The 11,589-nt window shown below is 37.7% G+C and overlaps 2 protein-coding genes across 3 annotated transcripts; both read right to left on the reverse strand.

Moving 5' to 3' along the window:
* Positions 1-1,742: 1,742 nt before the first annotated feature.
* Positions 1,743-9,028, reverse strand: LOC131768880 (dnaJ homolog subfamily C member 27-like). Of its 2 annotated transcripts, none has more exons than XM_059084577.2 (7): positions 8,698-9,028; positions 7,284-7,366; positions 6,621-6,690; positions 6,248-6,412; positions 5,604-5,723; positions 3,130-3,296; positions 1,743-2,111 (listed from the first exon to the last, which is right to left on the reverse strand). In XM_059084577.2, exons 1-7 carry the CDS (start codon positions 8,770-8,772, stop codon positions 1,979-1,981), a joined length of 813 nt encoding a protein of 270 aa, XP_058940560.2. In that variant the 5' UTR covers positions 8,773-9,028; the 3' UTR covers positions 1,743-1,978. The 2 variants fall into 2 exon arrangements, with proteins under 2 accessions (XP_058940560.2, XP_066023310.1); XM_066167213.1 differs by lacking the exon at positions 8,698-9,028 and adding an exon at positions 8,451-8,524.
* Positions 9,029-9,844: 816 nt separating this feature from the next.
* On the reverse strand, positions 9,845-11,215 carry LOC131768900 (uncharacterized). Its single transcript, XM_059084603.2, has one exon. It carries the CDS (start codon positions 11,175-11,177, stop codon positions 10,221-10,223), a length of 957 nt encoding a protein of 318 aa, XP_058940586.1. The 5' UTR covers positions 11,178-11,215; the 3' UTR covers positions 9,845-10,220.
* Between the last annotated feature and the right edge of the window lie 374 nt (positions 11,216-11,589).

Consider the following 11,589-nt stretch of genomic DNA (forward strand, 5'->3'; position numbering starts at 1 on the left):
CTCGCGCAATTTGGCGTAAACAAGAAACTATTCTCTTTTCGTAAATAAGCACTAGTAAATTTTTCAAGGACCAAAAATTGCACTAGCCCTACGGGCTTTCGCAATTTTGTTGTCTTTGAAAAATTTATTCGTGCTTGTTAACATCCAATGGCAGTCGCAATCATGTCATTACCCACACTAATTGTGATGTCATACGTCATACAATCAACTGAATATTATTCAAAACAAATTTTGTCAAATAACAGAAATTGAATTTCCTTGATAAGCGCGTTATTATATTTGCGTTTTTTAACAGAGTTGTCTCCCTACTTCAAACTTTTTTTCAGAAGTCAATTTTTTAACGTCCATTTTAATTAAATAGCTAGTGACGTTTTCTTGTTTCGATCGATATTCCTCTCGGTAATATCAGTATTCAGCTAATGTTTCAGCCATAAATTTCCTGTCGCGTAGTAACAGCAGCTGACAATACTTCTTTAATATTTAAAAAAGGAAGTTCAAAAATGGTTACAGGATGAATGATATAGTTTATTGCAGCAGGAGATTTCAAACGAAAAATGAATTAAACGAATTGCAACATCATTTTCATCAACTAAGTAGATTGTTAAGTGATGTAAAAAATAAAATCTTTGGTGATCACTGTGGCCAGTTAACAGAAAGGAGAACAAGTAGATACATGTAGTGAAACTTAACTGCCAAAGCATGAGTGACAATCATGATTGGTTTAAGTCTTCATCAGGGCGAATAGAGGAATTTTGGCTTGTATTTGGTTTAAATACAGAAAAAATGTAACCAGGCTGTTGATGGAAACGAAGTAATGTTAAAAACAAAAGAATGAACCAGTTGAATGTTAAGCCTTCGTTGCATTGACACAGTGGGGAGCAAGAAAGCCGATTTGAAAGATAAATTTTGTAATAAATTTGTTGAAATTGGTTACATTTCGTGGAAATTCACTCAACAGGCATTGTCTCAAAAGAGGTATTCGTGAAGCTGTGAGAAAATCTAGCGAGGATTTTCCAAGCTCTACTCCAAAAACTGTTTCACGGGATTTCCTGATAACGTTCGCATCACAACAGGGATTGCCATAAGACGCCCGCCATTTCAAACTTAAATCCATTGGTTAACAAATGTGTGAAACTGGTTCGACTGTGAAGAAGGAAAGATTTTTTTTTTAGCGCTTTGAATATAGTCAGGTGTCTCGGAAACCTATTTCAAGCCACCTATATCTGTAAAATTGGGAGACGGTGAAAATAAATGTTTCTTGTTTTCTTTTTTTTCTTTTTGGTTTGTTTTTCTTAATTGTTTTACAAACTGATCTTTGCCTTAACATCGCACAGAAGGAAAGAAAAATTAAGAACACATATCCAAGTCAGTTTGTTAAAATATTTTTCACAGTATTTACATGGATTGAAACACGATTTCTTGTTTAAGTTAGTTAATCCTGTCGTCTATATGATTAATCCAATTGTCTTTAAAGCCGAAATGTCATTGATTTCAAGCCTAACGCCGAAACAAGATACGAACAAAGAAATCTTGCATGAAAGGAGCAGTAAAAGTATTCATGGGGTCATCGTCACGGCAATATTTCCACTTTTTAGTAAAGCTTTGTCATCACCCTTTCATCAAAGCTTACTTGGTTTGAGGGGCTTTTACCCACTAACTGCTAAGAGTCACCAAGACAGAATTTCTCGCTAAAATATCAATACTATATCTGACAAGTGATGAGAATAAAGAAAAAATGCTAATTAAGGGATCATCCGTTGATCCAATACTTTATTCTCCCAATTAACATCGTATGAATCGGATGGCAGACAGTAAGGGGAATTACTAATGAGATCCTGGGAGTGAAAGGTTTAAGAAGAATAGACTGGTAACATCATAGTGCACAGAGAAGTGAAAGTTTCATCGGCGACGTCATCGATGATGTCATTGAAAAAAGCCAGCGACATCATCGACACCATCGCCTATCTCTTGTTCAGTGTTATCTGTGAGACTGTAGTAGAGCAGCACGGGCATTCACCAACGCCTTGAAGGCCTCCTCGGTTCCTGGCGCCAAACTTTTGTCTGGGTGTATTAAGATGGCCAACCTTCGATAGGCTCGGTTAATTTCCTCCCTGAAACGATGATCCAGACGAATGGACTTAGTATTTTAAATCATTACATTTTAGTTTACAAGTTGAACTTGATCGAGCGCTTTTCGATTGAGTGCGGTAAGACCAAAACTAAACTAACTACAACAGCCAATGAGCAGAAAGAAAAATACCGCCTAAAGCGCGGGAAAGCGCGGGTGACCAAGTCAAGATTGATGTTGGTTTTGCATCTGATTGGTTGAGGGAGTGGCGCGAGTTTTGAGGACCAATCACAGAGCAAAGTTAAGCAAAACCAGTGTAATCCCGGATTACTTTTAACTCTGTTGAAAATGTCTCTTCCGAGAGCCATTAGATTGGGCTTTGACTATGTCCTAGCGAACACACACTAAAGATAATTTCATTGGCAAATGATCATGGAAAAAAAATCAGTAAGGGCCGGTCATTAACATGATTTTTAACCTAAACCACGGTTTTACGCAATCAGTGTGCCTCAGAATTTCTCTATAAGAGAGTCGACTTGATGAAAGAAATGTTTTTCCACTGTTAGCTTTCGGCCTTCTTGGTGCTGTTCATAAAAATTTATTTTAAAGTTTGGATGAAAAGTTCAGCTTCATCGAGGACTGTTTAGAACGCAGTTTCATAAATCAACAGCTAAAATTTGTTTAAATAATCAGACCTACGTGGTCTGTCTAACAGTGTCAGTGCACGGTTTGGAGAATGTCAGAGACAACAGTTAAAATTAAGAAATTTAAACTTTCAGTAAAGTAATAGCTCCAGCTGTTGATGAAGCGAAAACAAACTGACAAGAAAAGTTTATAAGTTTATGAAAATAACTGTTGATCATTCGACCACTGCATGAACGGTGCAAGTCTGCAGATTTAATCATATTATTTTGTTGTTTATTTCAGGACACATGTAGACTTCATTTTATTACTTCTTCAGTTACAAAAATATGCGATGTCGTATGTTGTTACTCATTTTTACTTGAGGTGATAATAAAACCAAGGCAATAATTGAAGACGATTAATGTTACTCATCGTACCTGGTCGCTCCGGCTGTCAGCCCCAGTCTCTCGTAGTTATCTTTGGCTGATTTCAACCTGTGGATAGCCTCTGCCTGTTCTTTGGTGTAACCCAGAGTTGTAGAGGCATTGACCTCAACTGGTTTACCACCATTTTCAATCGTTGCCAATACTGATTGAAAGAGGGTCTGGAACAAGTGACAGATGTTGTTAGTGTTAATTATTCAACACTCATGAAAGTGCCAAGAGCTCATATAGTTACAAAAAGAGTTATTACAGAGCAAGTGAATGTAAAAATGAAAAAAGGTGACTTCAATTATTGAGTCTTCCTCTTCATGAATATGCATTTGTTCATGCAATGATTAACGAAAGGGTTTCGATGAGTAAGAATCAGAATTAAGTTGACTAAATTTAGGAGATTTTGGCTGATGACTCTGCAAAAAGGTTCGACTGTCTTGTAGAGTTCAGGCACACAAGGATTTATTCAAGTCATGTACTGTACATAGTTAATGATCGAATCAAAAATAAAAAGAAATTGTAACCGAACTCAGAAAAGGTTAGTGGAACCAAGGCATGTATTTCGCTAGCATCTTTTTAATCTACGCTATTCAAAAATTTTGGGGTAGCTTACATAGCAGGTGTATTCCTGGCAGAAGTTCGAATTATTTCAACTGAATCTCTCTGTCGATGAAGGCCTTCCAAGGACGGCTTAGTATGAAAGAAAAAAAATAGTACGTTCCATCTAAGCCAATAAAGACAGGAACAAAAGTTTGGGAAAGCGCTGGTTCTTCGAATGGTAACGTATGCACTTCACAAGTTGCCGAAGCGCCAAGATGGCGGAGTAACAGGGCACGGATTTGGCTATCGCGTTCTGCGAGAGCTTAGCCAAGTCGCCGCATTTTCCGTGACAATTCTTTTTCATCTCTCAAATTTGTCTGTGATTTACTGAGAGACGAAACATATATTTGTGAAACAATTTGCTTAAATCGCCGAGGCTTCCAGAATGGTGTGTCGCCGCAAAATGCTGCTGTGTTAAACCTTACGAAAAGGCAAATCGAAATTTTGTAGCTGTGGCGACCGTGTTGCATCAGCTTGGAAAGACCAAAACTAGTTTGCTTTTTGAGCACCCTGTCAAATTCAGTTGGCAACCAAACAGTCAGCAGAAAGCAAAACAATGGAACCTTCGTTCAAGTTTCCACTGTCCCTACCGCCATTTCATACCACCAAAACATGGGAGGTGTCGACTTGGATGATCAGCTATGCCAAGGGCCGCAAGTCTCAAAAGTGGTAACGATATTTGCTTTGGTCGCTAGTCGATGTTAGCATCGTGAATGCACACATTTTGGAAACCGAAGCAAGAAATCACCGCTCTAGGCCTCAGCTGCAGTTTCAGATACAGTTGGCGAAGACGGAATTAGTTGCTGTTCATTCAGAGAATCGGCAGAATGCTTGGTGAACCCTGTTCTTTATAAACCTCTAAGGAACGCTTCAAACCTTGTTTGAAATGAAAGCGAACGAATCTTTGCAGATTGCCTTGCATCTCTTGCGGGAAACATTTCTGCTTGGATTGCTTTCAAAATCACTCGGAGTCCGATTTGTAAGAATGACACGAAATTTGAATTTTTGCAATCGAAATGTTTTGTGTTTTCACTTTGTCAATTCGCCCTTAGGAACCCAGCTTTCTGTATATATGAAATGAATAAGACAATTATTGTTATTATATTTTGTAGTTTTTGACTTCTTGAATGTAAATATTGATTATGAATAGTATATCTAATGTGGAAGAAAACGTCTTGCTTGACATGGGACTGTGACAAATGTTCACAAATCAAGTTAATTTCGTTATCGTTGTGAACAGATTTTACATTTTTCTTACTTGAATTAAAGAGCTCATTGATTTTCCTACAACTTTTGTCGCATTATGTGACTTTTTAGAGCTTAATTTTTGCCATAGAACTTTTTGGAAAGCCCCTCACATCAGTTAGTCTTTAGCTAATTGCCCTTAGGGAAGAGGATACATGAACCCTCTTTCTCTCCTAGTGGGGTAGGGGGTAAAAGTTACCACATTACTTAGTGTAAAACTGACAAACGCTTGTGTTAGGGGGGGGGGGAAGAGAAATAAAATTGTTCAATTTCCCTCGGGACTCCTCCCCTCCCCCCTACCCTTGCCTTACTGGTTTATCTGCTGCAGACTTTCCTTAATCTGACGGATCCAATAAGGCTGCTTCAGCACTCAGTCAGAATACTAAGCTCTCACTCACCAGAAAAGACCCCTGTTATGCAAGCTAACTCCAGGGTTTCAATCAGAGGAGATGGAATTCATTTGCCACCTGCTCTTCCTTGAAAACTCTGAACCAGCCACTCTGATTATGACTTACATCTACAATCATGTACATAACTTGCAAATCTGCACAAGCACTGATCAACCGGACCTCCTGTTATTGATAATAAAAGTGTATACTAAGTAAATGTTAATGTTGCATGATATTCCATACCTGAAACATATCATTGATTCCCTCACCAGTCTGGGCAGATGTCTCAAAGTATTGAAATCCATGACTGTTGGCCCACAGTTGGCCTTCGGTTTCATCCACCACTCTCTTCTTGCTATCAATCTATAAGAACAGTATATCCTTTTTAACTCATCAGTCTCTCAGTGAATCACACCAGTATTACCTGCTTTAATCCCTTTACTCTTTAACTCCAAAGAGTGACCAAGAAAGAAATTCTCCTTACAATATCAATAACAACAATATCAAGCAGATAAGTGATGAGAGTAAAGAAAAATATCAAGTAGGGGACCATGAGTTGATCCAATATCAAATTGTGGGAACCAACATCATAGGAATTGTATGGCATGCACATCTTCAAGACTATAATAACATGTTAAAATTGAGCATTATAAGTACTAAAATATTAACTATTATTATTGTTATTAATAAGAATTGCTAATGATATCTAGGAAGTGAAAGGGTTAAAGAGGGGCTGTGTACAAGTTTTTACACAACAGGCATTTGAAGAAAATGTTCAGGATGTCTCTTTAAGGAAGTTTAATGCAGACCAGATAAATCCACTCAGTAATATTATCTCAGAAAAAAAAAAAGAATGTGATGACCCATCAACAAGTTTTCTGCCTCACCTTGTTAGCACAAACAGCAAATGTAACCCCTTCAAAGTCAGCAGCATTACCAATATCTTTTTTAATTTCATCCACCCAGCTGTCCAATGCATCAAAACTGTCTCTGTTACCAACATCGTAAACAAGCATGGCACCCTGTGTATCCTTATAGAATTCATTGCGAACCTAAATATTCATGATGCAATGAATTAAAATGACAATCAAGCAACAACAGAAACATTAGTTCCCATGATGAAAGTCAGTAACTTTTTAGATCAAAACATTTTAAAAGAAGGAGCAAGGTACAATGAATTCCATATTTTCCAGTCCATTTCTTTAAATAGTCCATGCACATACTAAAAGTAAACGCCTACAAAATTAAAAAATAGTCTACCTCATAGAACACAGGGTGACCAGCCATGTCAAATATGTTCACTTTAACATCCTTGTCATTTATTGACACCCTAAGTAGAAAAGAATTTGGAGCATAATAACCAGATTTTAAAAAAATGCCATATACAGTGTGATGTAGCAATAGAATTCTTATCAGTCAGCATACTTGGTTATGGAAACCCTTAGATCAGAATTGAGAAATTTTACATTACACTTTTCTATTATCTTTATCCCAAGAGTAGAAATGACATGGCTTTTGTTGGGTCCTATTTCGAACAACATGCCATATGGCACACTCCATATGCAGTCTGCCTGTGACTCATGCAAAAAAAAAATGAGTGCACCAATTGGCATGTAAAAAGGCTTGCACATGACATGCATGCTGACTGGATCATGCAAAAATCTAAAACACTCCAAAGTACCAACTTTATTAAGATAGGACTGCCACTATCAAGGGATTGAGGAAAGTCCTTTACCAGGGAACAATCAATTAATAAAGGCACAAATTTGTTGGTCTAAGAAACCCAAACACAATAATAGCAACCTAATAATTTTCACCAACTAAACAGATGTACCCCTTTATCACCCTAAAAATGACAATGAGCCGGGGAAATTTACAACTGCCACCATTTAAATAACATAAATGACAATGAGGTAAACTCACTTTGTCACACCATAGTCAATCCCTATTGTTGTCATGTACTTGCTCACAAACCTCTTCTCACAGTACCTCTTGATGATACAACTCTAACAAGTGAATATAAAGAGATTGCATTACAGATAATTGTCAGGTACACAGTTCTCATTTTCATCTACTTATATGTATGCTTTTTTCCTTTTCCCTTGATGTCTATTTTGTGCAACATTTTCAGCTGTAACTGTTTTCATATCCCCAGGACAAATGGTAAAGAATTTTCGGTACATTATAATGTGCAGTGGAAGTTGCCAATTTGGAGACCTGTGTTAAGTATGGTGATTCAGCAGGACATAACTTTTTTGAAAATTAAGTTTTATGGTTTGAAGTAAATGTGTGACAAACATTTTTTAACTCATAAAATTTAACTCAAGTTCCAAAATTTTCTTCAAAAACAATTTCTTGATTTTTTTCTTGGTTTCCCAATCATTAAGCCCTACAGATGGCATGCAAAACTCCAAAAATGAACGCTAGCCATAGTGATTGCTCCAAAGACAAATTGTAGAAGTATTTTCTATATTGGCATATTTTGTATGAGGGATAAGAGGAATACTACACAGACAATCACAAAAACAAGATGAAGCATGTAATGGGGATTTTCACTAGCAGCTACAACTGCTGCTGCTAACCCTGAGAGTCAAAAGAAGGTCTTGAAAATGATTAAGATTTAACCAGTCAACTCTAGTGCTTAAAAATGACATAAATGTTGAGCACAGAACTTTACTTGATCCAATGTCCACATGCAATACAGATATTGTAAATGGAAATCTAAGCTGTTTGAGTAAATACAATGTATCTGCAAAGTTCATCAAATTTACATTGAAGATTGCAGAGTAAAGCATGCATTTTCTCATCTAACAATGGTAGTAATGGTGATGTGTGAAACAATTTACTCTTTTTACTAGTTGAGTTCAAGGATAAACACTCTAGGAAGATCTTGTAAGCTGAACATTTCATAGAAAATGTTTTTGCATGTCCATCGAGGTTTCACAGATATATGGAAGTTCAATCGTTTGTCTCGTGAGGCTGATTAATACATCTGATTAGCCTGACTCTTACATCGAAGACAAACGATTAAACGTTCAGTTATCTGTAACATTTTAATAGCGTACACATGTAATTTGAAATGTGAATTACCGGTATACTTCCAATCAATTCAAATGACGAACAAGTCCACTGCACGTATATGTACATGTGCACGAACACTGTTGGAAACTAGAGAAAAAACATACACACAAAAAATTAAGCTTGATCTCCCTTATGTTTTATAAATCGTTACCCCGCGTTTGCCGCTAATGTCAAACTGGTAAAAACGTAAACTTAGAAACTACAGGCTCTAACTTGCTCGAGAACCAAGTAAGCAATCAACTTTATCGCGACTAACCTTTCCCGTTTCAGCGTTTCCCATGCTGATGATTTTTATGCGAATTGCTGTCTTGTTCCGATGAAATTTATCCATACTGATCTTAGTATCGATCAATATCAAACAACCGTTTGAAGATTATCCGTTAATTTATGTTTGTGCAAGTTTCACCGCAAACGTCGAGGAAAACTTCGCCACTGCTGCTCAACATACATACTCACTACCACTTCATACATTTCTAGAGATTCGCACCAGGAGATCTGACCCCAAAGGCAATTTCAGCTATGGCTTACAAAGTGACAAATTGTGGTAAACAAACTGAGAAGTTCATGGAAACCGCGCCGACGCCATTTTGGTTGCCAACTTCGTTACCAGTTCCAACGAATAGTTGAGATCGAAAAAAGAATGAGACTAGGGAACTGGGTATTATTTTTTTCAGTCCAAGGACGAGAAAAACACTGGAAACACATAACTGCGTATTTAAATCTACTTTAATCTTTTGTTTCATTTTTTTGTTTCTAAATAAACCTTAATTTTTAACTTGCCCAGTCAGCCATGCTGTCGGTCAGTTCAGTTAAAGAGAAAAAGCGACGAGACGTGAAAAAGAGCTAGACCGCCGTCTGATCGATATCCGGGCATCCGCCGCGCTTAGACTCTTGCCCTCTCCTTCTCTTCTGACCGAGAGCTTCGCATAGACTTCTGCCACGTGATCTGAGTCTATAGCGGTGTTCATTTTACGTTTGAATTTTGAAAGACTGAAAGGTTAATTGCTATTGGACATATATAACTTTTTTTCATGAAGCAGAAAAGGTTACAGGGGCTAAGTTTCTAATGAAACTGTGGTGCTACGTCGGTGGGAGAGTGTAGCAAGTGATTTAGTGTTAACAACTGAGTTGAAAACAAAAATTGGCCACCGTAAGAGTTAAAAGGCTGACGTTTCGAGCGCTAGCCCTTCGTCAGAGCTCTGACCCCAGCTTTTAACACTTTACGGTGGCCAATTTACGTTTTCAACTCAGTTGTTAATACTGAATTACCCACAAAAGGTTACACAAGGTTACACTTGCTTGCAGCCATCAAACTGATATCAAGTCTGTAGCTCCTCTCAATATTACTCAGTACAGAAATTACAATGCTGTTAAAAGATGTAAAACTAGTTGAAATGATGGTATGGAGGTAGCCAAACGTATTTCATAATCACCTTCATTTAATTTGATCTTCATCTTTTGCGCATTACGAAAAAATACCTTCTCTTACTACTACCATTTTACAACTTGACGGTAGCACATTTGAAGTTATATCTGAGTTTTCTGATCTAGCTTGGCTCAACAACTGATCATATATTATCTTGGAACCTCACACTCTAAAGCAAAACTATGCCTAAAAAAAACTTTAGAGTTTCAGTTTTTCTAATCGTATTGTATAATACGTGGAATTCGCCGCCTTTACTTATCAGAACCGCACCTAGTTTCTTAAATTTCAAAGGCGGCGTAACTATAACAATAACAGAAATATCAATTCCACTTTCCACTGTAAAACATTTTAATCTAAATCAACAAAACTTCGTCCGAGGGAAATTCGGAGCTTTCTTTGCTCGACAAGGAAAACAGCCGTTTCGTTTTCCTACACAAAATGGCGCAACACACCAAAGAAGCTGAGCATACAGGGACGATAGAGATCAGTGCCGGGTATGGCTTGTTGGTGTCCACTTGACTTAGAAAGCCGATCGCTGTTGAATAACTTGCTACCACTCCAAGGAGACATCTGGGGGACTTGAAAAACGACATGGCAAAGTTTGCGACAATGGCACCAATAATTATGTCTCCTGTTCCAAGAAAAACGTGCGTTTGATTCTCTCCAAACCGCACTGTGAACACTGAAGGCAGCTCCCACGCACTGTTTATTTCGAATAACTGACAGAGAAGATTGCCACATTCTCCAATGCTTAGGACCTGGGGAGTTTCGTTCATACGTGCAAGTAGGCAAACGTCGTATACGAGAGCAGTCCACAAAAAAATCTGCAGAAAGGCAAAGTTTCTGAACTGGACGTGGCTGGCCAGAAAGGCAAACATGGTAATGATCACATTGTTAATGATCCAACGAAACTGGGTCTCCACCGATAATAACCAAATCACACCGAATAAAATGCCAAGTAAATAACCGATCTTCAATGGCAACCATTGGGCGAATGCGATCATAATAAAACAAACGACGGCGACATGTTGTAAAATGATCATAACAGACGGATAATACTGGAGAATGACAACAGTTAAACCCATGGCTGCGAAATACGTAAAAGTAAAAAGCAAATACTGTGGTAGCCTTAACTCCGCTCCTTTACCTTCGTGTTCAAGAGATGCGGAGTTCTCACGATTATCTTTTAGTTCGTTCTTTGGGGCGCTTGTCCATTGTCCATTTCGTCGCATCTTTTCGCCGTATATCGCGCTGAAAAAAATCAATGCGCTTACCGAAAAATCCATGATCCAGAAATTGTACAGCACCATTTTTGGAAAGGATAAATAAGCAAAAATTAACAGGACGATCTTCTTTTTTTCTTTCTATTCCTTTTCTTGTCGGAGTTGACTGTAAAGAAATTTTTATTTGAAGCGATGTTTTCAAAGACGTATTACCTGCTCTGACGTCACAAAGTGAAACAGCAAGCAGCTACACGCGGTCTTTTTAATAATTCAAAGGGAGCCGGGAATTCTCTCGAGGTTATTGGCAGGTAGAACAAGCAAAGGTCGGAATATGATCTTAACACTTAGAACCTAATGAAACATAGCGCTACCATTGTGTAGCAAAACAATGAAGACAGTGACCAGAAAAATAAAGCTATTGATTTGTTGAGTGAAAAAAGGGATTTTCCTTCGAATTTTACTCTTCTTTCTATTTCATTATATGACAAAATAAAATTAA

The sequence above is a fragment of the Pocillopora verrucosa genome, chromosome 5 (genome assembly GCF_036669915.1).
Source record: "Pocillopora verrucosa isolate sample1 chromosome 5, ASM3666991v2, whole genome shotgun sequence".
NCBI lineage: Eukaryota > Metazoa > Cnidaria > Anthozoa > Scleractinia > Pocilloporidae > Pocillopora > Pocillopora verrucosa.

Coding starts and splice junctions, on each gene's coding strand:
- LOC131768880 (XM_059084577.2), bottom strand. CDS start 8,772: ATGGATAAATTTCATCGGAACAAGACAGCAATTCGCATAAAAATCATC. Junction 7,367..8,697: donor GAAACGCTGAAACGGGAAAG/GTTAGTCGCGAT, acceptor TTCACTTGTTAG/AGTTGTATCATCAAGAGGTA. Junction 2,112..3,129: donor CTGACAGCCGGAGCGACCAG/GTACGATGAGTA, acceptor TCATCGTTTCAG/GGAGGAAATTAACCGAGCCT.
- LOC131768900 (XM_059084603.2), bottom strand. CDS start 11,177: ATGGTGCTGTACAATTTCTGGATCATGGATTTTTCGGTAAGCGCATTG.